Source organism: Furipterus horrens, unplaced genomic scaffold (assembly GCF_987537825.1).
Source record: "Furipterus horrens unplaced genomic scaffold, mFurHor1.1.pri manual_scaffold_4, whole genome shotgun sequence".
NCBI classification, from domain to species: domain Eukaryota; kingdom Metazoa; phylum Chordata; class Mammalia; order Chiroptera; family Furipteridae; genus Furipterus; species Furipterus horrens.
Genome location: NW_028327174.1, coordinates 201,889,264 through 201,915,215, shown reverse-complemented (window position 1 = coordinate 201,915,215; position 25,952 = coordinate 201,889,264). Strand labels below are relative to the sequence as shown.

At 55.5% G+C, this 25,952-nt stretch overlaps 1 protein-coding gene across 1 annotated transcript; it reads left to right on the top strand.

Annotated features, from left to right (window-relative positions):
• Positions 1–1,430: 1,430 nt before the first annotated feature.
• On the top strand, positions 1,431–24,617 carry TTF1 (transcription termination factor 1). Its single transcript, XM_090274933.1, has 11 exons — positions 1,431–1,473; positions 5,840–6,832; positions 8,300–8,523; positions 10,101–10,286; positions 11,084–11,162; positions 13,345–13,475; positions 15,279–15,513; positions 17,354–17,443; positions 18,578–18,643; positions 23,021–23,106; positions 24,279–24,617. Exons 2-11 carry the CDS (start codon positions 5,847–5,849, stop codon positions 24,458–24,460), a joined length of 2,265 nt encoding a protein of 754 aa, XP_090131059.1. The 5' UTR covers positions 1,431–1,473; positions 5,840–5,846; the 3' UTR covers positions 24,461–24,617.
• Positions 24,618–25,952: the final 1,335 nt, after the last annotated feature.

Genomic DNA, 25,952 nt, shown 5'->3' with positions numbered 1-25,952 from the left:
CAGACCCCCAGCTGCTCCCCCAAGGCCTGAAGCAGCCCTGGGTGCCGGCGTGCGGGCGGGTGTAGCGTGTGCTCATGGTTTCTCCAGCCTGCTTCCCTTCTGGACTTCCACCGCCATGCAGGCTGTGCTCTTGTCAGTCAAAGCAGCTTGGCAGCTCACACAGGAAGCCAGGTGGTGCCGTGAGAGGCAGGAGGGGAGGCGTGGGGCACAGGGGTGACTCCTGGCTGGGCTGCGTAATTCCCTTTGGACAAGTTACATTAAGCCCCTGCGGTACAGGCTTTCCCCATTAGGTGAGTGTTCTAGGAACCCTCTGAACCCGGGTACCAGCTGGCGTTGTTGTGAGAGGCTGCATTTGGCTTCAGTGAATTTTTTTTGAAGACTCTCACCCATTTCATGATGCATGGTTTTTAATACAAGCGCACCTGCCCACACCACGCTGAGCGTTCAGCAATTTTTGACCAAAATTGGCATGACCCCCGTGCCCCACCCTCCCGAATGACTTTCTTATTTTGTTTCCCCAGATGAAAAAGCCCTCAAAGGGAAACGTTTTGCCCACGTGAAAGAGGTGAAACAAAAAATTGGCACAAGCCCTAAAAGGCTGTTTTAGCAGTGGAGAAAACATCTCAGCAGGTGTAGTGCATCAGGTGGAGAGGACTTTGAAGGTGACAAGTTTAAACGTGTAAGAATAAATACACAAGTTTTTATCAATAAATTCCGGGGTTTTTTTGGGGGGGGGTCCCTCCCAATGGGAGGGCCTGGTCAAAGGTTTACTTTTAATCACAGCTCGGTTTCTTCAGGCCTCAGTGGAAATGGGAGGGCTGGACTAGGTCGCAAAGGCTCTTTCCGCCTCATCTAGGCCCCGTGTATGTCCGAGCCTGCAGCAGCCACCCCCTGCCTACGGCTGACGCTGACACCACCCCCACCACGCGCCCCGCCACCCACTGTGCTTCAGCTCCTTCAGCAACCAAGCTCAGGGCCCTCGTCTTCGCTTCCGGCCTGGAACACTCTCCCATCCAGAGGCGGCTCGCCCTTTCCGTTCGGAGCGCAGCCGTCCCCTCGGTCTGCAGCAGCAGTCACCGTCCCCCGTCGCTCTCCACCACGTCGCTGTTCCCCTCTCCGTAAAGGCTAACGCGAAGTTGTCTGGGTGCCTTTGTTTACTGGTCTCCCGCAGGTTAGGGCCCGCGCCTGTTCGTCACTCCTGGACGGGGGCCGGGCCGCGTGCACGAAGTCGCAAGTCCACGGCGGAACTCGGGGTCACTTCCTTAGCGTTAGGCTCCCGCTCTACCCGACCCCACCCCCAACCGCCCCAGGAACGAGGCGGGCGGAAACTACGCAGCTGCCCCAGTCCCAGCGGCAGGGCTGTCACCATGGCAGCGGGACGCCGAGCGCGGGCCGGAAGTGACGCACGGCTACTTCCGCTTCCACACCAGCAGCACTTCCGGAGTGGAAGGAAGGCGGTGACGCTTGGGGACGGTAGGTGGAAAGCGGCGTTTTGTGGTTCCGGGTGTGTTTTCGGTGCGCGTGTATGAGTGCAGCGCTGCTGCTTGCGTTCTCCTTCCTCCGGGAGACGCGCCTCCTCTCCCCGCCCGGGAAACACCCCCCCCCGCCGCCCCGGAGCACAGCGGGGCCTCTTGGGCGTGGCCATGCCGGGCGGGAAGCGGCGCGCTTCGAACAAGCGGAGATCAGCGTGTACCCGTTCGTTTCCCAGGCATCGAACTGCCTGGGAGCCGGACAGACGAGGCCCAGCCCCTGGCAGGCCGGTCGTGGCACAGCCGGGCCGAGTGCCGTAGGGAAGCCGCGCGGTCGCCGGGAGACACTGCTCGCCGGGGCGGGGGGCCAAGCGAAGCGACTGGAGAGGCTTTCTTGGAGTGGCTTTCAAACCTAGGCCAGTCTCAGCTGAGAGGGAGCGCGCTCCCGGGGCAGAGCGAGCCGCTCCTGCGAGGGCCCTGAGAGTGAAAAGTGGTGGCTTCTAGGGGCGGAAGGCAGGGTGTCTGGAGCCCAGAGAGGAAGCAGGGGTGGAGAGGTACGCGTGGGCCGGACCGGACCGTGACGGGCGGGAGAGGTCCGCACAGTTTGGGGACTTTATCTTAGGAATAATGTTTATAGTGGGAAGGGACTATATATCTTAAAAGATGTTATTTATTTATTTATTTATTTATTTTTAGAGCGAGGGGAAAGGAGGGAGAAAGAGAGGAGGGGAACCATCACTGTGTGGGTGCCTCTCACACGCCCCCGACTGGGGACCTGGCCCGCAACCGAGGCCTGTGCCCTGACTGGGAATCGAACCGGCGACCCTTTGGTTCTCAGGCCGTTGCTCAATCCACTGAGCCACAGCAGCCAGGGCATAACTATATCTTTAAAAGGTTGTGTTGAATTCAAGAAACCAGAAGGGGCAGCTTAGGTATTTACAAAAAAGAAAGAAACTAATGGAAAGTTGAATATCTGATGGAATCATCTGTTAATTGTTACTAAGAGGTCCTGAAAGGTGGGCCAGGAAAGTGTTGCATGTAGCGGCTGGAGGCCATAGGCACTGTCCCTGGGGCAGCAATGAGGGCGGAAGCTACAGGAACATGGACTGGGAAGTGGGGGGACAGCGAGGAAAAGGAGAGGGCGGTTACCTCGCACAGGAGCGAGGTGCGTTGCCTGATGGATCCCGATCTCCGAGAGGCAGGGGAGGCTGGCATCTGCACGCGTGCAGGGGGTGGCCTTTGGCAGGAGAGGCTGTGGGCCAGCTGGTTGGCTGCAAAGTGAGAGGGAAGAATGGGATTCAGAAGTCTGTTAAGGGTGAAGGAGACTTGAAATAATTATTTCATAAAAGGGTGGGCAAGTGAGCTCTCTGGAACAGCGCTGTCCAAAAAAATAGCACGCCGGCCATGTATGTCATTTAAAAGACAGGAAAAGGCAAAGGGGGAATGAGGGATGTACTTTACCTAACAATATTCCGTTGGCTATTTCGAGAGGAAAGCAATATACAAAAGTTGCGGCTGCGGCGTTTGAGTGTCTTTGCTCTCTACCCGGAGCCTGACGTGTGTCTTGCACTTAGAGCGCAGTGTGGCCCGGCCGCCCCTCAGGGGCCCAGCACCCTGCGTGGCTGGTGGCTCCTGCCCCACCGCGCAGACCTAGGTGGGCGGAGTCTGAGTGCCACGCAGTGTGCAGGTCCCGGAGAGATGGTGCCCGTCTGCCCAGCTGTGAGTTTTTTGTCCAGGGCCCCCAAAGAGGAGGCGTTGATCCGTTCCAAAAGAGGTACTTACCGAGCTCCTGCGCCAGCTGCTGGCTGCAGTGGTATACAAGGGCGAGCCAGAGTGGGTTTACCATTGTTCATGTGGAAAATAACACTGCAGAGGAAAGCCCACAGGCTCCCCGCTGTACACCTCCTTTTGTCCCTCCCCGGGTAAGACGGACAAAGTCTGCTAGACTCTTTCCAAATAGTGAGTCTGCTTACAGCACTCACCCTGCCTATAGCTGAGACCACAAAGAGGTCACAGGTAGTAGGTTCCTTCTCCTCTGTGTGACATCAGGGAGGAAGGCCTCAACCAGAACTCTGGGTGCCTCCATCAAAGGAGAGACCCTGAGGCCGGGGGCTTGGCTGATGGTGGAAATGCACGGGGTCGTTCATAGGCCTCCTCCCTCCGGCCACACAGTTCTTACAGCTGCTTTCCTACCCAGAAGTTAGGTGCCTTCTGTGGAAAATGTGCTGCCCATTCTCACTTGAAAGACCACTGATAGAGGGCGATCTCCAGGATCCACGGTTAAGTGAAAAACAGCAAAATGCAGATCAGAATAGACCGATGCCACCTTCTGTGTAAGAAAGGCGGGAAATAAGACTAGATTTTGGTGTTTGAGCCACAGAAATGTTTTAACTAGTTAAAAGAGAACTAAAACCTTGTTCATGGAAACACAGAATAGAAGGAAGACGAGCAAGGAGAGCTACAAGGCGTGCTTATAAAATGGTGCCGTTAGCCATCTCTCTTGGAAGTTCATGTCTGTTCATGCACTTGAACTCCGAAGCGCATGTGCTGTCTGCGAGCATCGACATGGGTGCCTTATTACCTTTCTTTCCAACCTGTTGCAGAATTTTGACTCTCTGTTGTACATTAACAAGGCCTGTCCGGTCTCTTTCTCGAAGAGGTAACCTTCTGAGGTCACAGGGCGCTTGGTGTTCCCGCTGTGAAGACACTGGTGGGTCCTGCATGCTCATGTGGGATGGAGTTCTGGGGCGTGGCTTCATGGTGGCAGAAAGACAGGCAAGCCACCTTCTTAGAATTTCCTCTTTTAGCAGAGGAGGCAGACGTTAAATGACTAATTAAATAACTTTATTTTTTAAACTATAGTTGAGCGAAATGCTGCAAAAACGAAGTATAGTTGGCTATGAAATCAGCACAGCATTTGGGGAATGGGCCAAGCCCAAGGAGCCAGGGAAATATTTCCTTCCTTTGTATTTTTTATAAATACTTAGATAGTTATATCTTTGCATTGCTTGTTTTTAAACACAAATGAAAGCAATCTCTACCCTTGCCCTGCCCCTTGCTTTTTATTTTGGGCATTCAAATAAGTATAGATAAAAACATAACACTCCTGTCCTCGTTACTGCAATTAAGGAATAGAAGATCACAGATATAAGAGAAACTGGCTCTATGCTTGTCCCTACACCCTGAATTTGCCAATTATAATCCCCATACCGTCGTCGGCAGCCGTCCGTCTCAAGAGACGATGGTGTAGCTTCTTAAGAGTCTATCTGCACCGCCGAGAATGGCTGTGCAGTCCGACTCGGGAGTGACACAGTATCTGTCTCCTCCCGTGTTGAATCGACATCTTGCGATGACGCTGGAGTGTCCTCTCCAGTGAAGCTGAAGCTACAGAGCCTGGGCAGGGTGATATGGAGGGTCTGCTGTTGCCCATGCAGCAGACCCCCCCTCTCTTCGCAGCTGAAGGGCCCAAGGGAAAGACGGAGTTAATACAGCTTGGCTTCAGGTGCGCCGCAGGAGTTGCCGGTGTTGACTACAACGTCAAACCGCCTTAGGGACTCCGGCTCCGGATTTTCTGTCGGGGTTTACTCCCTTAGCCTTTCCCCTGAAGAGGTATGCCGCAAGGCAGCGGAGGTTTTTTGGAGTCAGAGTTCAGTTTTACTACATATGTACCCATTGAGAAAAGATACGTTGTGGACTTTACACCTCATATACATAGTATCGTATTGGGTACATTCTTTTACCCAGGGAAAGCTTGCTTGAAGCTGTGATGTTGCAGCCCAGCTCTGAAGGCTGGAAGGAGGCAGGGAGGCGGGAGGCAGCCGAGAGTGTCCCAGGCACGGGGAATCACATGCTGTCAGACCTCGAGCCAAGGAAAGGATTGTGGCATGTTTGGGGGACCAGAAAAGAGCACGTGTGGCTGGAGCCTAGAGTTGGGAGGAGAGGTAAAGGTGAAGCTACAGGGGGTGGGGGGGTCTGGCCGTTCAGGGCCTGTGGTTCTGTTTGCCTGTTTTTTCTCCGTCACAAAGACGGTGGGAGCAGGCAGAGGGGGGCCACTGAGCCCCCTGAGCACTCGGAATAGCGTAAAATGTATGTTTATGACTCTAGCTTGTCATCTACCATACAATTTCATATTTTCTTTCACTTTGTGGTTGCCTCTTACTCATGCCCCCAACTGGGGACCTGACGTGCAACCTAGTAATGTGCCCTGACTGGGAATCAAACCAGTGACACTTGGCTCACAGGCCAATGCTCAATCCACTGAGCCACAGCAGCCAGGGCTCAATTTCATTTTTCTGTGATTTTTTATTTTCCTCCTGGAGCTGATGTTTAAAATGCTTTGCAAAATAAACCATTGTCAAATTTCCCTCTAGGAATAAAATGGAAGGCAAACCGAGCAGATTGGAAATCTACACTCCAGTTTTTGCCAAGAAAAAGAAAAAGAAAAAGAAGAAGCATTCTGTAGATGAGGAGAGACATCAGATGCGTGCCCACGAGAACTTCAGAGACTCCCCCCTGGCACGAGAACAGCCTCACAAAACGAAGAGGAAAAAGAAGAGAAAGGATCGCCAGTTTCTCACTTCTCCTTTGGAAAAACCAGAACCCTGTGAGGAGACCAAAAAGGCCCCTCCTGTGGCCAAAAAGAGGGAAAAAAAGGGTGTCTTGGGGGTGCAGGACGAAGCAGGCTTCGAGTATGTCATGGGGGATAAAGAAAACGTTGAGGACACACAGAAGAAGGTTAGAAAGGGTGTCGATGTCATTTATATTGACATGAGCAAGGGACGAGCGTCCGCCAGAGAGCCTGAAGCTGACCGGCCACATGCAGTTCCTAAGCGACGCAAGGGTGAGTCGGAAGAAGCCCGTCACAAAGTAACGGAGAAAAAGAAGCGTCGGCAGGAAGCTGCGTCCCGCGAGGATGCCACGCAAGGGGACCGGAGCGCCAGTGACAGCCTGCCCCAGCTGCCACCCCCGCTTCCTGTGGGCCCAAAAGGCCCGCTCACCCCACCGCTGGGGGCCTCTCATGAAAGGAAGTCCCAGAAAAGAAAGAGAAAGAAGTCACATAACCAGGAATCGGAGAAGCCCGCGGCGGAGGCCTTGGGGGCACGGCCCGCGGGCCCTGCGGCGGGGACTGCGGACTTCGGGCAGGAAGCCTGCAGGCCGAAGAAAAGGGCTAAGAAGAGGAGGCGGAGGTCCGGTGTCGAAAGCACCCTAGCGTCCGGTGGTGGCTTTTTGGGGCTCCCCACGAGCTTGGAGGGCCCGGACCCACCCTCCGATTCACTGGAAGACCGTGGTTCCCCAACCGAAGAGCATGGGACACCCGGGCCACCAGAGGAGAAAACCCAGGCGCGGTCAGAAGAGGCGCAGAGGTAACGCGGGGCTGTCTTGCCTTCTGAGGGTGTCCGTCTTATGGCGGGGGGGGGGGGTACCTGGGGCCTCTGTCCAGCACGTCCACGGTAAATGGCAGAAATCCTAGACGTAGGCCAGGACGGTGCACGCATTGAACCCCGTGACGCGGCAGGTAGCGACCTTTCTCCATGCGTAACATTGGCAGTAAGAACTCTTCCAGCCTTGAACTTCTACAGCGAAGCTTAGTAGGCTTTTTAAGAACCCCACATTGAATTGTTTGTGTGTGTGCACACGGATAGAAGGCGTAGGTAACTCAGAACGTGTCCGGCAGAGCTTGACTTAGCGTCCTCGCTAAGAAACAATTTTAATATTATTTATCTAATTATCATTTAAGTGTAGCATCTGATGAATAAATACAGGGACTTTTTATTTTTTTAACTATTTTTTGCTCAGTTCCAGGGACTTGGGACAGATTTTTTCCCCCCGCCTTTCTTACATTTGTTAGATTGTCTTGGCTTAAAACATCTCCGCCTAGCAGTGACAGGAGAGGGCCCCGCCTCACGTGGTATTGGTGACAGCTGTGGCCCCACCGACGTCCCCCGTGCCACCATCCTGGGACGTTCCCAGAGCACCGACCACGAGGCAGGAATGTCCTGGGACTGTGGCGCTTAACTCACGTTGGGCTGCGCACGCTCTGAAAGCTGTCGGCCCTTCCCTCAGACAGATGCACACACTTCTTTTCAGTTTCCTGTCTGCGCAGTTGTTTGATACAGCTGAACGTGGAGAGGAGATTCGAACATCTGGCAGAGAGCTTGGGGGTGTATCAGCGATAGATACAAAGAAAATCGCCATTATTGACCACAGCAAAAATAACTAACCAGCCGTGACTGGCGCGGTGCAGTGGGGTGGGCATCGTACCACAAACCAACAGAGGGGTCGCTGGTTCGATTCCCAGTCAGGGCACAGGCCTGGGTTGTGGGCCAGGTCCCCGGTTGGGGGCGCGCGAGAAGCAGCCGATAGATGCATCTCTCTCACATCAATGTTTCTCTCTCTTGTTCTCCCTCCCTTCCCCTCTCTCTAAAAATAAATAAAATCTTGAAGAAAACCTGTAACCATGGAAACCCTGGATATTGACTTAACTAATTAGTGCCATTATTATAAAACTTGACTCATTAGAAGGGTCAGGGAGAGGTGTCTTGGGTATCCATGGAGGTAGAAGAGGGTGTAGCTTATTTGGAAGTCAGTATCTAAAACAGAAACAGCTGAGAAATAGCAATATAAGAAATACTGCCCGGCAGAAACAGGGCTTGGGGCTACACGTCCCTTCTAGGCGGCCTCTGAGGTGTCCCCAGGTCAGCAGTGACATCGCAGAGTTCCGGCCTCCCCGACCGAGGCACCTCCCGTCTCAGCGAGAGTCCTTTGGGAGGAGTGTCGGAGCTGTCAGGGCAGCCGACACCTGGGTGTTGATCAGCCGGTTTCCCCCTTAGGTCAGGGCCGACGCGTGAAGAAGGCAGTTTGGCATCAGCTGGAGGCTCTGAAAGGCGGTGTTTGCCTGAAGACTCCGGAGACTCGGGTGCGGCCGACGTGGACTTGGCCTCCGCCGTGGAGCAGCTCCAAGAGTTCGTCCCGGGCATCGCGGCCAGAGCCGCCACGACCATCAGGCGCATGTACCGGGACGACCTGGGCCGCTTCCGGGAGTTCAGGGAGCAGGGTGAGCTCCGGCAGCCTCGGGCTCTGTTGGGCTTCCCTAGGAGCGTGACCGGCCCCACGTTCTTCTTTATCTGTGTTTCTTATTTATTTTTAGAGCGCGGGAAGCGGGGGAGAGAGAGAAGGAGAGAAGCATTGATCAGCTACTTTTCGTGCGCCCCCAACTGGGGACCTGGCCCGCACCCCCGGCACGTGCCCTGACTGGGAGTCGAACCGGCGACTTTTCAGCTCACAGGCCGGTGCTCAGTCCACTGAGCCACGCCAGCCGGGGCCTAATGTTCTTTTGTGAACAACTCAGATTTACGGAATCACAGAATCATATTTTAGCTACTTTCAGCTCTCCCCCCAGCCAGAATTGGGATTTTTTATTGAATTTATTGCAGTTACCTTGATAAGTCAAATTACATAGGTATCAGGTGTACAATTCCGTGATAATCGTCCATCCAGAATTGCTGGCAGAGTGTACAGCGAGCCCAGTGAAGTGCCCTCGTGTTCCTTCTCGGCCTCGGGTCGGCAGGCCGGGGGCCGGGGGCTGCAGGGACCAGGTGACGCACGGCTGAGAAGGTCAGGCTTGGAGAGGAGGAGGGGGAGGGGAGGTTAATTGGTTGCAGCCTGGGAAGGATACGGAACTGATATAAAATTAAACACATTAACTCACCATCTTTGACGAGGTGCGGCCTCTTTCCCTGAGACGTTGATCTGAGGGTGAGCTAGTGGGGTGGGCGTGTTTCCAACAAGACCCGGCTCGGTCTCCGCCTGGATCTCCCCGTGTGCAGAGAATTCCCGCGAAGCCTGCTGGACTGGAGACTAAACTGCACGTGGCATCCGTGTACGAAAGTGAGCAGCGGTGCCCGAGGGCCTGCTGTGTGCGGCCGCCGGTCACTGGAAGGGAGAAAGGGGCTTTGCCTTATGGATGTCATCATGTTGAAGAGATTACCTTTGGCAAATAGATAAATTAAGTGAGAAAAACACGTAATTTATAGAGCATTGTCTAGAGACTGATCCCATTTTATTTGCATATTCTGTGCTGAAGTTCTTATGAGTATGTATTTTATAAAAGGTATTTTAAACGTAAGCCTAAGACTAGAAATATACTGTATAATGCAGTCGCTACGTGACAAACCTTGAGTGCTTTGCATTATTAAGAGGACTAGAATGTCAGGTGCAGGGACATGGTCCCTCCTCCCCCTAATACGTGTGCATAGCAACGCACTTATTGATGTTCCTGTGACCAAGTCACGGGGGCGGGGGGTTCTCCTAAACTTTTAGTTCAGTGCTCTTTGAATTTGTAGTGACTGTATATTCACTTTTTAATGTAAAACAGAACTATTTTCAAAGGAGGTTGATATCCCAGGAAAGGCCACTTGGAATAGAATGAGCAGGGAAGCCCTGGGGAGAAGAGTGGCTTGAACTTGGAAGGGAAGCCGAGCTCCGTGGCGGGATGAGAGGCCAGGCGTCCGGTGCACGAGCCCAGGCAGGTGCCAGCTGGGCCCCTGCAGTGTCCCTGCTGAAGAGCACGTGCCAGGTCTGCTTTCACTCATTATTGACAACACGTATTTTTTCTCCCACCTCAAATCCTAGGTGTTGCCATTAGGTTTGGCAAGTTTTCTGTAAAGGAAAATCAGCAGCTAGAGAAAAATGTGCAAGAGTTTCTGTCCCTGACGGGAATCGAGAGCGCAGACAAGCTGCTGTACACGGACAGGTACCCCGAGGAGAAGGCTGCGATCACGGACCTGAAGAGGAAGTACGCCTTCCGTCTGCACATCGGTGAGCCTGGGCTGCCCGCCCCGACCCCGCCGCCTTCCACCGCGCGCAGGTGACCCGCGGCGTGTGTCTGGCGCAGCACCGGGCCGCTCAGCGCGTGTCAGTGCGGCCGTGGGAACAGGGTTCTCATCAGCAGCCTGTATGGGGGTGGGGTGGGGGGCCCTGCCTCCCAAGTAGAGGGCTTTATAGGTTTTAGGAAGAGCAGAACGACCGACTTCTAGCTTTCCTTCATGGTGGCGGTGATGGCTTGGGTTTCCCGTCCTGTTCTTCACGACGGCCCCGAGCACATCCTCACATGCCCCAGGGGCTCCTGAGCATGTCCAGCGGGGCCGTGTGCGTCCTTTGTACCTGGAGTCCCCTCCTGGGGGTGACGCTTGGAAAGTCAGAGGCCGTGAAGCAACACAGGCTTGGACCAGGAGCGTCTCCCTTGACCTGGAAGAGGCTCATTTCCGAGGGCGAGCCCTGGGGGGGCGGTGGGCAGGGAGTGAGCGGGCCCGTGTGTTTGGAAGGTCGTCTCTCTTGGGGAGAACGTTGGCGTGGCACCCACTCGAGCCTGCCTTCCTCCACACTCAGGCTTTGTTAATAGTACTTAGCCCTTTGAGGGTCCCCTCCGGGGGCCGAGGGGCCCGGTGGTGTACCCTCGCTTCCCCAGACAGCTCTCTGCAGGCCGCGTGTAGCCCCAGCCTTGCCACGGGCCCCGGGTAGTCAGTGCCGTTCAAAGGGTCCTCCTGGGCCCCGTGACAACGGTGACCGCCCCTGCCGCGCTGTGTGCCCTGCTGACGCCGCTCTCCTCTCGTTAGGGAGGGGCATCGCCCGGCCCTGGAAGCTCGTGTACTACCGAGCAAAGAAAATGTTTGACGTCCACAACTACAAAGGCAGGTAAGGGCGCCGGCTCTCCCTGGCCTCTGCCGGCCCCGGGCCCCTCAGCCACGCACTTCCAAACCGGGGTGTGCGCCGCGGCTCTACTCCCGGCGCTGATATATCGACCCTGGTTTCTTCTGTTAAATTTCTGCCCAAGGAAATAAACCTTAGGCAGAGGACAGGTTCCCCGCACAGACTGACGCCTGCCCTGCCCACCCTCCCGAGGCCCAGTTTCAGATGCGGGGGCAGAACTTCAAGGACGGTCACTGAAGACACAGTTGGAAGGGGACTCAGGAGCAAGCGTTTGGGAAATGAACGGCGGCCGCTGAGGGGACATCTTTCTACCTGTGACCTGAGTGTGGGAAGGGAATTTTTAGAATAATGGAGGTCTGTCCTTCTAATGATGAAGTTCATTCGTTTATTTGTATCTTATTATTTCTGTTGTGTTCACCATTTATGCTTAGAGTATTTTTCCAACTTAAGGAATTCTTAATTGAAAAAAATGTAGGCAGTCAAAGAACTTGAAGTCTGCGGAGCCTCGGGAGTCAGTACCCCGGTCCCCGCGTTTCCCTGCCCTCGGGCTCACTCCGACGGCCTCGCTGCTGCTGCTACTGCTTCAGGGGGCCCTGCGGTGCTTTAATCTCAGGCAGACCCCGCTCGCCGTGAGGGGGAAACCACGAGAAAGCGCAGCGCTTGCTTCAGGAGGGCTCCGAGCCCCCGTGCCCACGCTCTGCACTTGTGGGCGCGTTTCTGAGCGTGCTGTGGTCTTCTGCGCGGGGGGTGCGCTGCGCACTGTCCTCAGAAACGCTGTGTCGGCCCGGGGCTCCTGCGCCACGGCAGTGACAGCACAGGCCGCTCCGGCCCGGGGTGAGGGACTGGAGCCCATCGAAGAAGTGACTTCGCCTTCACTTAAACATTCAAAGTGTTGAGTCTCCACGTCTGCAGAGAGTGTTTCTTCGTCTTTCCTTTAATGTGTGTGTGTGTGTGTGGGAGTGACGCAGGGCCCCTGCCCTGGTGGGCACTGTCACGGCAACCGGCCGCCTCACGTGGCCGCTGAGCACGGGAGGGGTCCCTGCTGCAGGCGGAGGGGACGGGCTGGGAGTGTCAAAGCGCCGGGGCCGGGAGGCGGGTGTGAAGAAGGGAGTGCGGGCTGGCTCAGTCCTTTGGATACAGGTGACGTGCTAGGGAGGCCGCAGTTTCAGTAACTGGGCTAAGTAGCATATTAGTTCATTAAGGCTAGATGTAATTAATTTTCACGTGACCGTTAGAGAAGTTTAAATGACAGAAGCGGCTCATGTCATGTCTGCCGGCCGGCAGCGGTCCGGAGAAGAGACAGGTGAGCAGCCACGTCTGCAGGGTGGAGCGGCCAGTCATGGCGTGTGTGGGAGCAGCGGAGTTCCCTGCAGAGAATGCGGGCCTCGGGCCCAGGAAGCTGGGTCGCCCTGGCGGGGGACGGAGCTGTCCGGGCGGGCGAGGAAGGCGGGGGCGCCCGAGGGCTGCGCCGTGGGGAGCAGCGGGCTCTGTAGGCACATTAATACATGCATGGTGCGTGGTGTGTGAAACGTGGCCACTGTGCACTAGCTGGGCCTCTGGCCTGCTACAGCAGGGACGGGTGTAGAGGGTGACCACAGCCAGGGTGCCAGGCGGGAAGGGACCGGAGCTCTGGTCATTGGTCGGCCCGCCCCACCCAGCTTTCCCAGGACCATGGCAGACACTGCGAAAGCCATGGCTTTTCATCTCGTAGTTAGTTCTGAATCAGTGCAGACCGCGGAGGGCTTTGCAGACCATGGTCAGGGTACTTTTTTCCTCCTTTAACAATCATCATTAATTGGGAATGATTGCTTACTGAGAACAGGATGTCCTTTGGGAGCGATTAAAAAGCTTAAGAACCTGCCCTGGCTGGTGTGGCTCAATGGATTAAGTGCTGGCCTGTGAACCAAAGGGTCGCCGATTCAATTCCCAGTCAGGGCACAGGCCTGGGCTGTGGGTCGGGTCCCCATTTGGGAGCATGCGACAGGCAACCACCCATTGATATTTCGCTCCCTCTCTTTCCCTTCCCCTCTCTCTGAAAATTAGTACATAAACCTTTAAAAAAAGAAAACCCTAAGAACTACATAGAGGTGACTCTCACGACCATACTAAATGTTACCGAATCGTGTGCTTTAAAGCTGTTCATGTTGTTATGTTCCCTTTCTCGTAGGTATAGCAAAGGGGACACCAAGAAGCTGAAGATATACCATTCCCTCCATGGCAACAACTGGAAAAAGATTGGGGATTTGGTGGCTCGAAGCAGCCTCTCCGTTGCCCTGAAGTACTCCCAGATCAGCAGTGGTGAGTTACGGCCTCCAGTGCCCACCACAGGGAGCCCACCTGGGGGAGCCCACCTGGGTGGATGAACGAGCCCAGCAGGCCGCCAGCCACGGGGACGCCTGCCCAGGATTCCTTGTGGGCATCGCCTTTAAGCCGCTCTCCCCAGCGCTGACCCGTTTCCTTCCCCCTGTGCCGTCATGAGACCGTGGCCTTCACTCGCAGACCGGTTGCTACCGCACTCCATCCGTTCCGTAGCTTCCAGCGTGGCTGTAGCTGCCAAGTGAACCAATACCAAGGAGGCTGGCGGGTGGGAGAGGCCGGGCGGGGAGAGGCCCTGTCTCTCTGTGGCAGGGAGACTTTGTGGGGTGAGCAGGTGCAGTTCGGGCCTGGTAGGCAGGGTCTGTCCCCAGAACCAGTGGTGGCATCTCCTGTCTCCTCTCTTCTCATGAAAAAATCCCCAGCCCTGGCTGGTGCGGCTCAGTGGACTGAGTGCTGGCCTGCGAACCAAAAGGTCACCAGTTCGGTTCCCAGTCAGGGCACGGGCCTGGGTTGCAGGTGGGTCCCCAGTTGGCACACAAGAGGCAGCCACACATTGATGTTTCTCTCCTTCTCTTTCTCCCTCCCTTTCCTTCTCTAAATATAAAATAAATAAAATATTTTAAAAAGAAAAAAGAAAAATCCCCAGTTGCTCTAAGAAGCCAGTCTTCAGTCGGTGTCACTGTTAGCACGGGGCTCCCGTGCACCCCCCAGGTGGGCAGGCGGAGCCCGGGTGTCTGTGGCCAGTGCGTGGTCGGCCTTGGCCAGGGTTGGAGACCAGGCCTTTTGTGCCACCGAGTGCAGCCACAGGTGCCACTCGGAGACTCAGTGTGGCCCATTCTTTTTGTTTCTGAGAAGTAAAGCCAAAGTCAGGACCTTTTTTACGTGCCGGTGAAATCTAGGCGTCTTTTCCCCCATGGAACTCTCCTGATTTTCAAATATTCATCCAAATTGTTATTGGGGGGCGGGGGGTAACAACAGCATTTGTGGGCCAAACCGAAGGCACCCGTCGGCTGCAGTTTGAGGCCTCTGTCCCAGCGTGACCGGGCGTCTAGACACGATCAGCGGGCAGGCTGCTTTGACGCCCCGCGCAGGCGACCGGCGCTGAGGGGCTCAGGGCCTCCGTGGCCACGGGCCATGCTGCTCCTGTTGTGCCGCTGCTAGTGTCGCACCCGGAGCTCCTGGGGGGTCAGCACATGAGCCAAACCTGTCTGGGTACAGTTGTCCCGTGAAATGTTTGGGAGCCTCAGAGTTCGTGCAGGAAGACCAGCTTTTCTGAAGTTACAAGAAAGACTCTGCCTTGAGAAGGGGTTCTCCTGGCGTTGGCTCTTAGAAAAGAACCCGTGGCCCCTTGAGTAGTGTCCTAGCCTGTGTGATCGAGGTCCTGCCCACTGTCTTCTGAAGTGTGTCCGATTTTTCTTTTTCAGCCTTTATTTTCTTAGAGAAGTTTTAGGGTCATGGTACAATTGAAAGGATGATACAGAGATTTCCCATATGCCCCATCAGCTCCCCCCCTTTGTCGGCACCCCCCCCCACTGTCGGCACCCCCCCCACTGTCGGCACCCCCACCGGGGGTACATTTGTCACAGCCCGTGAGCCTGCACAGACTCGCACTCAGCCCGGAGGCCGCAGTGGCCACCACAACCATCTCGGGGGGCACACGTTCTGTGGGTGTGGATAAGTGCGTGGTGACGTGTATCTGGCATCTGGCATAATCATTTCATTTTTAATGTTGTGTGTGAAAGCAAATAGGTTAGCGACTCTGTGGCTGTCCTTTTCTGTCTGTAGAAAGAAACCATGGTGCCTGGAGTAAGACAGAGACCCAGAGACTCATCAAGGCTGTGGAAGAAGTGATTCTAAAGAAAATGTCTCCCCAGGACTTAAAAGAGGTAGATTCTAAGCTCCAAGAAAATCCCGAAGGCTGCCTGTCGATTGTTCGGGAAAAACTCTACAAGGGCATATCTTGGGTTGAAGTCGAAGCTAAAGTAGAAACCAGGAATTGGATGCAGTGTAAAAGTAAGTGGTAAGTTTTAAGGCTTCTTATGGAAATTTCGACAAGATATCCTCTCCCTCCCCCACCTCCACCCCCTTTTCTCTCCCTCTCCCCTTCTCTCTGCAGTTTCTGCAGAGGGGGCGGACGGGTGAGGTTGCTGGTGATGTCAGCGGGACCGCTGTGTGTGGGCAGTGTCGGATGTAAGTTGGCTCCTAACCAACCCTGAGGCACTGCAGGGCTTCCTCGTAAAGAGCCTGAGCCTTCTAGTACCAAAGGTGGCTTCGAGTTCTTCAGTCCGTCCCTTTCCGAGTCTCTGGGAGTCACATACAAAACCAGCGTCCGTGGGAGAAACCACAGGCACAGGGGCAGTGGCAGTGCCGCCTCTTTCCTCGTGCCTCCTGATTCTGCGTCCTCCTGCCTCCGGCTGGAGTGGGCCACACCCTCCTCTGGCCCCTCAGGGCCGTCCCTGTCCCCGGCAGTGTTTCCCGACCTTCGCCGGGGTCTCCGAGCAGGTCCTGCAGCCCTGGGTGCACCGCACACACAGGGAGCTCGGCCCCTAGACTGTCAGGAGCAGCGACATCCCGAGCAGGCGCGCTTCGTGCACAGAGCAGGCCCCCGGAGGACACGCTTGTTGTTTCTGTGCGGTAGTTCGGGAGACTGCGCTCCGGGAAACACACTCTGACGGGCAGACGCTGTGTGGGGGGAGGGTGTGTAAGGCAGAGGAGCCGGAGCCCCTCCCAGCCCCACATTTTAGACGACAAAAGGAGCAGGTGACGAACCTCAGTCGGGGGACTGATCATCCGTGCGAAACAAGGGGAGTCACCTTCAGAACCAACATAATTAAGTCACATTTGAGCCTTGCTTCTTAATCCGAAGAAAAAAGTGGGACACCTGTAAAGAAAAAGTAGGACACTATTTCCATCATGTCACATTGCAGCGACCTCAGGTGACACAGTCAAACCAGTGAACGCGGATGGCTGTTAGTAAGAATGTCAGTGCCATTACCACGCGAATATCATGTCTGCCCCTTGTCAAGAAAGAAGGAAAATGTGACGGCTAGTGATCCGTCTGTCACCTCGTGACAAACTGCTATACGACACCAGGACTTTATAATATACATTGGGCTGCTCCTCTCATTAGGCACGTCAGCCCCCTTCCCTTCAGCCTCTAGTTCCGGGCCTTAGAGGAGTCATTGAATCATCGGTCACTTTACTGAATTTGTCTTGTTTGGTGTTTCGGCAGCTGATCGTGGTAGTAAGAAAGAACAACCTCCATTTGTTTTATTTCTTTCAGATTTTGGGGGGTGGCGAGAAAGAGGGGAAGGGAGGAAGACAGGAAGAGAAACATCGATGTGAGGGAGAAGCGTTGATCAGTATAGCCTCCAACACGCCCCAACTGGGGACCAAACCCACACCCCAGGCCTGTGCCCTGACTGGGAATCGAACCCGTGACCCTTTGGTTTCCAGGACGGCGCTCCGACCAACTGAGCCCCACCAGCCAGGGCCATCTGTTTTATTAACAATTGGAACTAAACTGAGTTTACAGTTTTCTTTAGCAACTGCTAATAGGCTTATTCTTTCCCCCCCTTTTTTAAATTGTTTATTATGGAAATTTTATAACACACGAACGGAGAACTCCTTGTACCCATCATCCAGTTTCATTAACCGTCAGCTTCCTGGTATTTTACTTGTCCTTCCCCACTGCTTTTGAAGACCAGCTGTGCTGTGGATGGTGGCAGAGGTTAGCCGCCGCGGGTTGCAGGTGTTCGGACGTGGTTCTCAGAGGGGGCAGTTCAGGTGGGAAAAGACGGGGGACCTGAGTGGGCACTTTACCCCTGAACGTGAACTAGGTTTTCTTTCCGTTAATGTAGGACAGAAATCCTGACCAAGAGGATGACGGAAGGCCGGGACGTCTACCGAGGAGTTAACGCCCTGCAGGCCAAGATCAACCTGATTGAGAGGTGCGGACCCAGAAAGTGTTGCTGTTCTCCCCACCCGCACCCCCACCCCACGCACAGCAGAGCGCGCAGCCGGGGCCTCGGCTCCACCCCGTTCCAGCACCTGTTCCGGCACCGTCTGCCCGTGTGACCTCGGGCGTGTCTCGCCGCTCTAGGTCTTGGCTTGTTCATCTTGAATGAGGCGGTGATGGTACCCGCCCCTTAGTGCTGGGGAGCGGAAATGAGGGAACGCGTGTAAGTGGCCGAGCCCTCCCCAGATGCAGCCGTTCGGGCTGGCGAGGTGTCCGTGTGGATGCGGGTCACTTCTGTGCGTCTGGAAGGGGAAGCCGACGATCGGGGAGCGCTGTTGCTCTCCGGCGCGTGCCCGTCGGTGTCACTGGGGCGTGGTTTTGGTCTCGCCTTTGGGTTCCCGCCCACGCAGAGTCCCCTGTCCCGAAGGAAGGGGTGGCGCGGGTCTGTTCCGGGAAGCCTGCGAGCCTCGCGGCCATGGGCCCCTGGCGAAGGAGAAGCCGGGAGAGCAGAGGCGGCTCTGGGTTCCGGCCGCCTGGGCCGCCGCCTGCTCCGAGCTCTGCCCGGAGCGCGGCTCCGACATTGTCAGTGCGCCTCCCGTTCCCCCGCCGGAGAGGTGGCAGGGACAGCAGAGCCCGGGACCCAGCGTGGTCACCACCCGCCAGTCACAAAAGCTCCCCAGGTGACTCGGGCCCTCAGCCCCGCTTCCCCACGTGCGGAGTGGGGATTCTGCCGACCTCATCAGGGGGATGAGGGTCCACGAATGAGCGAATGTCAGGCCCATAACACGTGTCTGTCTGTGACGTGGTGCTGTGCACACATGTACTGTGTCCGTGTGTCCGCGCTGAGGGGCCAAGTCCTGTTTTTACCATGAGAAAGCGGCATGGCGTGGAGGGAGGTGCAGAGGGCCCAGGAGGAGGAGAGGGGCCTTTGGCCTGTAGCCCAGGGAGGGTCTCAGTGACCGTGGCTCATCGTGGGCCGGCGTCCCGACCCGCTGGGCCTGTGTAATGAGGAGCTGGCCCCAGGGGTCCTGCTGGTGCCTTCGAGCTCTGAAGCATCGGTGAGTCCCTGAGGATGTTCGTCGTGCTGACTTTTGCTTGAAAACTTAATTTTTATGTTTTCTCATAGATTGTACGAAATAAACGTGGAAGACGCTAATGAAATAGACTGGGAAGATCTTGCTAGTACCATAGGGTAAGACCATTTGTTTAATGCTAAGCTAATGAAAAGGTAAGAGGGGACTTCTAAGAAATGACTGCCTATCAGGTTTTAAAGAACTGGCTGAAATTCATGCCGCCCGGGGACTTTATCTAGAAGTGGCCCTGACGTCTGCATGTGTGTGGAACGCCCGCTGCGCCCCGCCGAGCACGTCAGGGGTGCGTGGAATGTGCGCAGAGCCTCGGGGAAGCTTCAGAGGGCTGACAGGTGACGGGACTGGCACAGGGCGGCGCTCACACCCTTGGCCCGAAAGCAGCCGTTCTGCCACAGTGGTGTTATCACTACCCCCCCCCCCCCCAAGGGAGTGACACCTGAGAGTCGCTGGCGGACGGCACGCCCTCAGTCACCATCCTGAGGACACTGACGTTTGATACAATGCTGTTCTGTAAACACAGCCCACACTGATATGTCACCAAGTGTCCCCGTAACGTCCTCTCTCGCATCGCCCCCGCCTTGAGGGGCAGTGCAGGGTCCCGCCTCCTCGCCTCCTTCAGTCGCTGGCATCCATCCGCCTGGTCTCCGAGGGCCCTGGGTGGCTGGAGGAACCCTGGCGCCCATCCTGGGGGCCCTCCCTCGGAGGCATGTCTGCGGGTCCTCCTGTCTAGATTGGGGCTTTGGGTCTCCGCAGGGACTCGGCAGGCGGGGCTGCGTCCCTGCGGGTCACTCCATCCCCTCGGGAGGCGCTGGCTCTGGCCCCTCGGCCCTGTGGTGTCCGTTCTTCTGTCCGGCCACTTTCCGCGCCCGTTTTCTCCGGGTGGGGGGGCTGCGGGAGCCATTTGGGGGCTGTACGAGGGCCCTGTTCCCCTCGGCTTGCCGCCCCCGGGAGGTGGTTTTGGGTGGTGGCCATTTGCATCTGGTCCGAGGCCGGGGAGGGACCGCCCTGCGTCTGATGGACCCCTCTGTGGCCTTCGCTGTGGGCTCCACGGCTGCCATCCTCGCGCTTTGAACCGGCCCTGCGGCTGCGAGGAGCAGCGGCCCCTCGACAGGTGGTGGCTGCCTGGCAGTCAGAGGGCCACTAGCTGCCAGCCACAGTCCCTCTGAGCGAAGCAGGCTGTTGAGAATTGTGGGGCGCAGGTGCCGGTGGGGGTGTTGAGGGGTCGTTTGGCCTTTAGTGTGGAAGGTAGACTGGAGCCAGACCACAGCCTCCTGCTGACTGTCAGGAGCATGGCTGCCTGGGAGAACTTGTCCCTGATCCGTCAGGAAGGGTTTCAGTCAGTTAGGGGGTCAGGGACTTACACCTTGGGATGTGACCAGAGAAGGGTCCATCTTTCTTTTTTTTTTTTTAACTTAGAGAACTGAAATCTTAGTGATAGGCCCTGCCGGGAGTCACAGACACATGCCCAAAGTTCCAAACCCTGTCCTTCTCTAGCTCCCCCAAGGGGTGGGTCCCTGAGAGGTGACAGTGCCAGGTGCTTAGAAGGAAGGGACCCTGCTCTGTACCCACCAGGTTCCAACTGAGGGCTGTGTCCACAAAGCCCTCCCTTTATCAAACCACTTTTTAAAAATCTTCCAATATATCTTTTATGTATTTTGTGACATTGCTTCAGATCCCATGATTTCTTAAATTGCTTAAGTATAAATTATACACATATTTATTTTATTTTTAAAATATTTTCATTTATTTTTAGAGAGAATCAGAGAAACATCAGTGTGTGGTTGCCTCTCTCATGCCCCCAACTGGGGGGGACCTGGCCCACGGCCCAGGCACGTGCCCTGACTGGGAATCGAACCAGCGACCTCCCCTGGTTTGCGAGCCAGCACTCAATCCACTGAGCCACACCAGCCAGGGCACAAATTATACATATATTTTTTAAGTGGATTGGTTTAATTGACATTTATAAATCTCAAAGCTGTAAAGGGGAGATTATGACATCTAGTCAAATACTGTTTGAAACAGTATGTTCTCCAAGTTTTAATAAGGAATTAAAGCAGTAAAAAATACTTAAACTAAAAGTCCAGTCTCTTCAGCTTTAAGCCTCCCTTGTGAATTACTTAGGCAGGATTTACAGAGAGCATTTTAGCCTAATGAGATGTAATACTTGGTTTGAAAACGTCCAGACCGATTATTGTTACTTCTCAAAACCTGAGCTGGGGCTGCAGGACGTCACGCCAGGCACATGGCATCATGGGACGTGGAAGGGCGTGGTGCCCTAGAACGTGGGCTTTGCAGTTAGCTGACCTGGCGCTGAGTCCTGGTCCTTGTTACTTAGCCGTCCTCGGACAGGGCATTCCCCAGCTTGTCCCAGTGTCCTCATCCACACAGTGGCATCTCAGGGCCGTGAGGACCTGAGTGGGTGACACATGCTCAGCCTGGTGCCTGGCACGCAGTGTGGCTTCAGCCAGTGGTGGTTGTGACGAAGAGGCTGGAAGAGCCCACTCGTTGTTTGCCTTTCCACGTTTAACAGATAAAGTGATACACACCAGTGCTTTGAACTGCTAGGTTATTTCACTGCTGAAACAAATAAGTCACACTTTTATTGTTTAATAAAAAGTGTCCGGGAGTGAAGTTAGTGATTTTCACTTGAAAAGCAATGTAAGATTTGGTTGTTTCAATCTTAGTTACTATAAAGTGAAAATGTATTTGAGTCACCAGAACATCTGCTTTTTTCTTTTTTTTTTTTTTTGGCTTTGCAAAGTAAAAAATCAGGGGACACCTGCCTTTGAATGGTGACCAAGGTGTATTTATCCTGAGTGTCATGGTGAAGAGTGTAGAATCTGGGTCGCATCGCCCAGGGGTCCCAGCTGTACCCCTCATTAGCTGTGAGATCTCAGACACCTTCTCTGCCTCAGTTTCCCCATCTCTAAGTGGGGGCTAAGAACAGGAGCTCCCTGGTGGGGTGGTTGAGACGCTTGTCTGCCGCCCCCAGGTGCTGCTGGCTCCAGCCAGCGGGGTCCGTGGCGTTGCAGATGAAGGCACGCAGATTCACACGGGCTCTACGAATCCTGTGGAGAGAAGAGACAGAGGGGTCCCTCTAAGTGAGAGCGCCCGACCCTTGCCTGGACGGGCTTTTATTGCTTTCCTGGTGGATTACATCCAAGAGATGCCCTGGCTGGTTTAGCTCAGTGGATTGAGCGTCGGCCTGCGAGCTAAGTGTCGCTGGTTCGATCTTCCAGTCAGGGTACATCAGAGAAGGAAAACTCTGACTCCAAAAAACCTCCGCTGCCTTGCGGCATACCTCTTCAGGGGAAAGGCTAAGGGAGTAAACCCCGACAGAAAATCCGGAGCCGGAGTCCCTAAGGCGGTTTGACGTTGTAGTCAACACCGGCAACTCCTGCGGCGCACCTGAACCCAAGCTGTATCGACTCCGTCTTTCCCTTGGACCCTTCAGCTGCGAAGAGAGGGGGGGTCTGCTGCATGGGCAACAGCAGACCCTCCATATTACCCTGCCCAGGCTCTGTAGCTTCAGCGTCATCGCAAGATGTCGATTCAACACGGGAGGAGACAGATACCGTGTCACTCCCGAGTCGGACTGCACAGCCATTCTTGGCGGTGCAGATAGACTCTGAAGAAGCTACACCATCGTCTCTCGAGACGGACGGCTGCCGACGACGACATCCAAGAGAGTCACACATTCTCATGCTAAAGTTGCTTTGAATGGTTACTGCTTACAGATAAAAAGGAGAGGACGTTGTGCATGCCAGGGGGCGATAAGGATGGGCGAGCTGGCCACGTCCTGTCCCTGAAACAGCTCAGAATAGACCTTAAGAAGTTACTTCAAGGTTATCCACCAGACATGTGTTGTTCTCAGCTCAGGGCGAGGGAGTTTTAGCAAAAGCAAGCTTGTGCGCAGTCCAGGTACAGCGCAGGCCTGGTTCCCAGGGAGAGCCGCTGTGCGGGCCTGGCTCCTGGGCGCCGCCTCGCGCCTGTCGGTTTTCCGGATCAGGGCTGAGCTACAGGCGGCATTGCCGTGCGGACCGGTTCCCTGCACCCAGGGAAGTGCCCCGGGCAGGGCTGAGTTACATGCGCCATTGCCGCGCGGACCGGTTCCCTGCACCCAGGGAAGTGCCCCGGGCAGGGCTGAGTACACGGTGAGCGTCTGCACGTGCGGGCTCCGGTGGTGTTTTATCTTCCCAACTAGTAATGGAGGTCATCCCAGCGGAAACAGCCCATCTGGTTATATTGCTGATGTTCTTGCTTTTGTGTGTGCATTTTAACCAGACAGTCAATAGCTTTCCGTATGTGTCTTCTGTTTTTTACATTTGTGGCCATGGTGATTTCTTGTTCAGGATTCAGAACGCTACTTGGGTCTACAGACCTCACTTTAATCAGTGTCCTTGTTAGCACCAAACTTGTTAGTACTGACGTCATCAGGTTTTAGACTGACACCTTTTTTTCCCTTTTCCTTCCTAAAGTGATGTTCCTCCGTCTTATGTTCAAAGTAAATTTTATAAGCTGAAAGCTACCTGTGTTCCCTTGTGGCAGAAGAAGACTTTTCCAGGTCAGTATTTTCAATATTTGAAGCATTAAGACACTGTGTGGTGCTGCATGCTGGGCAAGTGACTTACCTTCCGAGAGCCTCAGTTTCTTCCGTTGTAAACGGTGAGAACTGGCAGATTACAGCCAGCAGGACTCTCAGGAGCAGTAAACAAGGAAACGCATGTGTAACGTGATTGCGTGGGTGCTCGGAGCCGAGCAAGCCCTCGGTGCCATGCCGAGTGCTGCTGGGCTGCCGTCCTGTGCGCACGCACACACTCCTCCCACGTGTGCCACACACTCCCCACCCGTGTGCGCACACACTCCTCCCACGTGTGCGCACACACTCCCCCCACGTGTGCGCGCACACTCCTCCCACGTGTGCCACACACTCCTCCCACGTGTGCGCACACACTCCCCACCCGTATGCGCACACACTCCTCCCACGTGTGCACAACACTCCCCCCACGTGTGCGCACACACTCCCCACACGTGTGCGCGCACACTCCTCCCACGTGTGCACAACACTCCCCCCACGTGTGCGCACACACTCCCCACCCGTATGCGCACACACTCCTCCCACGTGTGCACAACACTCCCCCCACGTGTGCGCACACACTCCCCCCACGTGTGCACAACACTCCCCCCCACGTGTGCGCACACACTCCCAGGGAAAGCGGGTGATTCCCAAGCTCAGGTCACGGGGGCAGCTTCCTAAAGATACATGTAGCGCGCCTCCTCCCAGACCTGCCGGGAGCGCTGATCCCCAGCCAAGGTTGGAGGCTCGGTTTCCTCTCACAGGCTTACGGGAGCATCTGCAGTGGTCTGCTCCACACCAGGGTTCGGGGACCGCTGTCCCGTGCCCCCTGACCTGCAATGGGTGGTCAGGCATCTCTTGCTGCCACTGACGCTACTGCCTGGGTTTGAATCCTGGCCTCGCCCCGACTAAGTTCATAACTGTGGGCGTGTTTCATAGTGAGCCGTGAGGCTTGGGTGTCCTCATTTGGAAAACGGTGGGCAGCAGTGCCCGCCTCCGGGCCCTTGGAGAGGCCAGAGTGAGCGACTGTGAGCAGACCAGGGAGAACGGGCTTGCACGGGAGTGACAGCCCGGTGCGGGGACGTCAGTCATGCCTGCTGTGCCTTGGCCTTGGAAAGAGGCTTGTAGGGGTCGATTCCAAGTTATGTCTTCTTCTGTAGAGATCATAGACCACCTGTACGAGACGAGCCTGCCTGTGCTCAAGGAGAAGCTGGAGAGGAAGGTGGAGAGGAGGGGCGCTGCGCCCCAGACCCCTGCCGCGCCCAGGCGGGTCTTCCTGTTCCGGGACATCTTCCACTGCGACAGCGACAGCGAGGGAGAGGACGGGACTGGGAAAAGCTAGGGGTGCGGCATTTCCTGTCCGTTTTCCAGGTCTGGCTGTGTCTGCACGTGTGTCGGAAAACTGTTCCCAGCCCCTGGTTAGGAGAGAGACACGAGCATGTGAAGGTGGCGGCGTGGAGCACCGACACCGTCAGGCCCGGGGTTGTTTGATGAGTAGGAGGCGCATGGGCGTCGGTTTCACACGTCTGTTGCAGTGAAGACACGCGCGGCTGACGGTTCTGATGGAACCACCATGTCCAGGCTCCCAAGGCAGCAGAGGGCCGCGGGCTGACAATGTGCCGCTGCGCGTGCCCCCAGCGAGAGGATGAGGTCCCCTGCGTCGGGAGCGCACGCTGTTCTGCTTTCGGCCCTTCTTCCCCTGGCCCCTGCTGCTGGGCTCTCGGCGGTCGGAAGTATTAGGTGAATGTCGGAGGGGAACCCCGGCTGTGCCATGGCGCGTGCAGCCCGTCTTCCTGAGCGGCCTCCTGGTGGTTACAGGCGTGTGCTTCCCACACGAGATGTGCTCTCTGCGCCTGCCACTGACCTCATCTGCAGTCTGACCGCAGGCAGGAAACCCGCACCATCTTCCGTGGCTTCCGGAAAAACCGGCTGTTAGGCATGGACAGGCGCAGGCCTCCCCCCTCGGTCTGGAAAGCAGGGCACTGCAGGAGCGTCACGCAAGGCTGTCATCTACGGCTTTAGGCTACGAAGTCGTTCATCAGGGTGGGGAGCAAAAGGGAGGCCGCAGCAGCCTCGCTGCCCGCCGGGCCCCCATGCTGCCCCGCAGACTCTGGGCTGTCCCTTCTCTGTCTCCCATGGGCAGCCCGCAGGCAGGCCCCAGCTGGCCGGGGAGATAGTGATTCCAGGCTTCTAACCACATCGGTACCGGGCACAGCACAGGAAGGAAGGTGTGGGCGAGCAGTGTCCCATACAAAGTGACGTCCCCGTCTGTGACACGGTCCGACTCCACTGGGCCCTCGGTTCTCTCCATTGTCACTCGGGTTACGTCATGATGTGCTGCTGGTTAATTATCTACAAAGCTAGACGTTTCCCCAAACCTGCCGTAACTGGTTGAGGAAGAATGCAGACAAACCGGTGGAGGAGTCCTGGGTCACCCGTCTCCCCACGACCCACATGGCACTGTGCAGATGTGGACGCTCAATAAATACTCAGCGAGCAAACAGATTTTTTCTTTTTAAAAAGCATTTTGTCTTAGTCGCCTCCTCCTCTCTGTCAAACATGCCAGTCTCCATGCCGACAGGAATGTAAGTTGTGTGTTCCTTTTGGAGGACAACCTGGTAAAACACAGTGAATCTTGAAAACTATACATGTTCTGTGAGCCAGCAATTTCACATGTAGAACCTCATGAAATAGTAGGAACGAGTATATGAGAATGGTACATTTATCATATGAAAAACAGAAAAAATGTAAATGTTCCTTAATAGGAAACTTGTTAAATAACTGTATTCCTAGAATGGAATATTATGCAGTAATGTTAAATGCTGACAGATTTG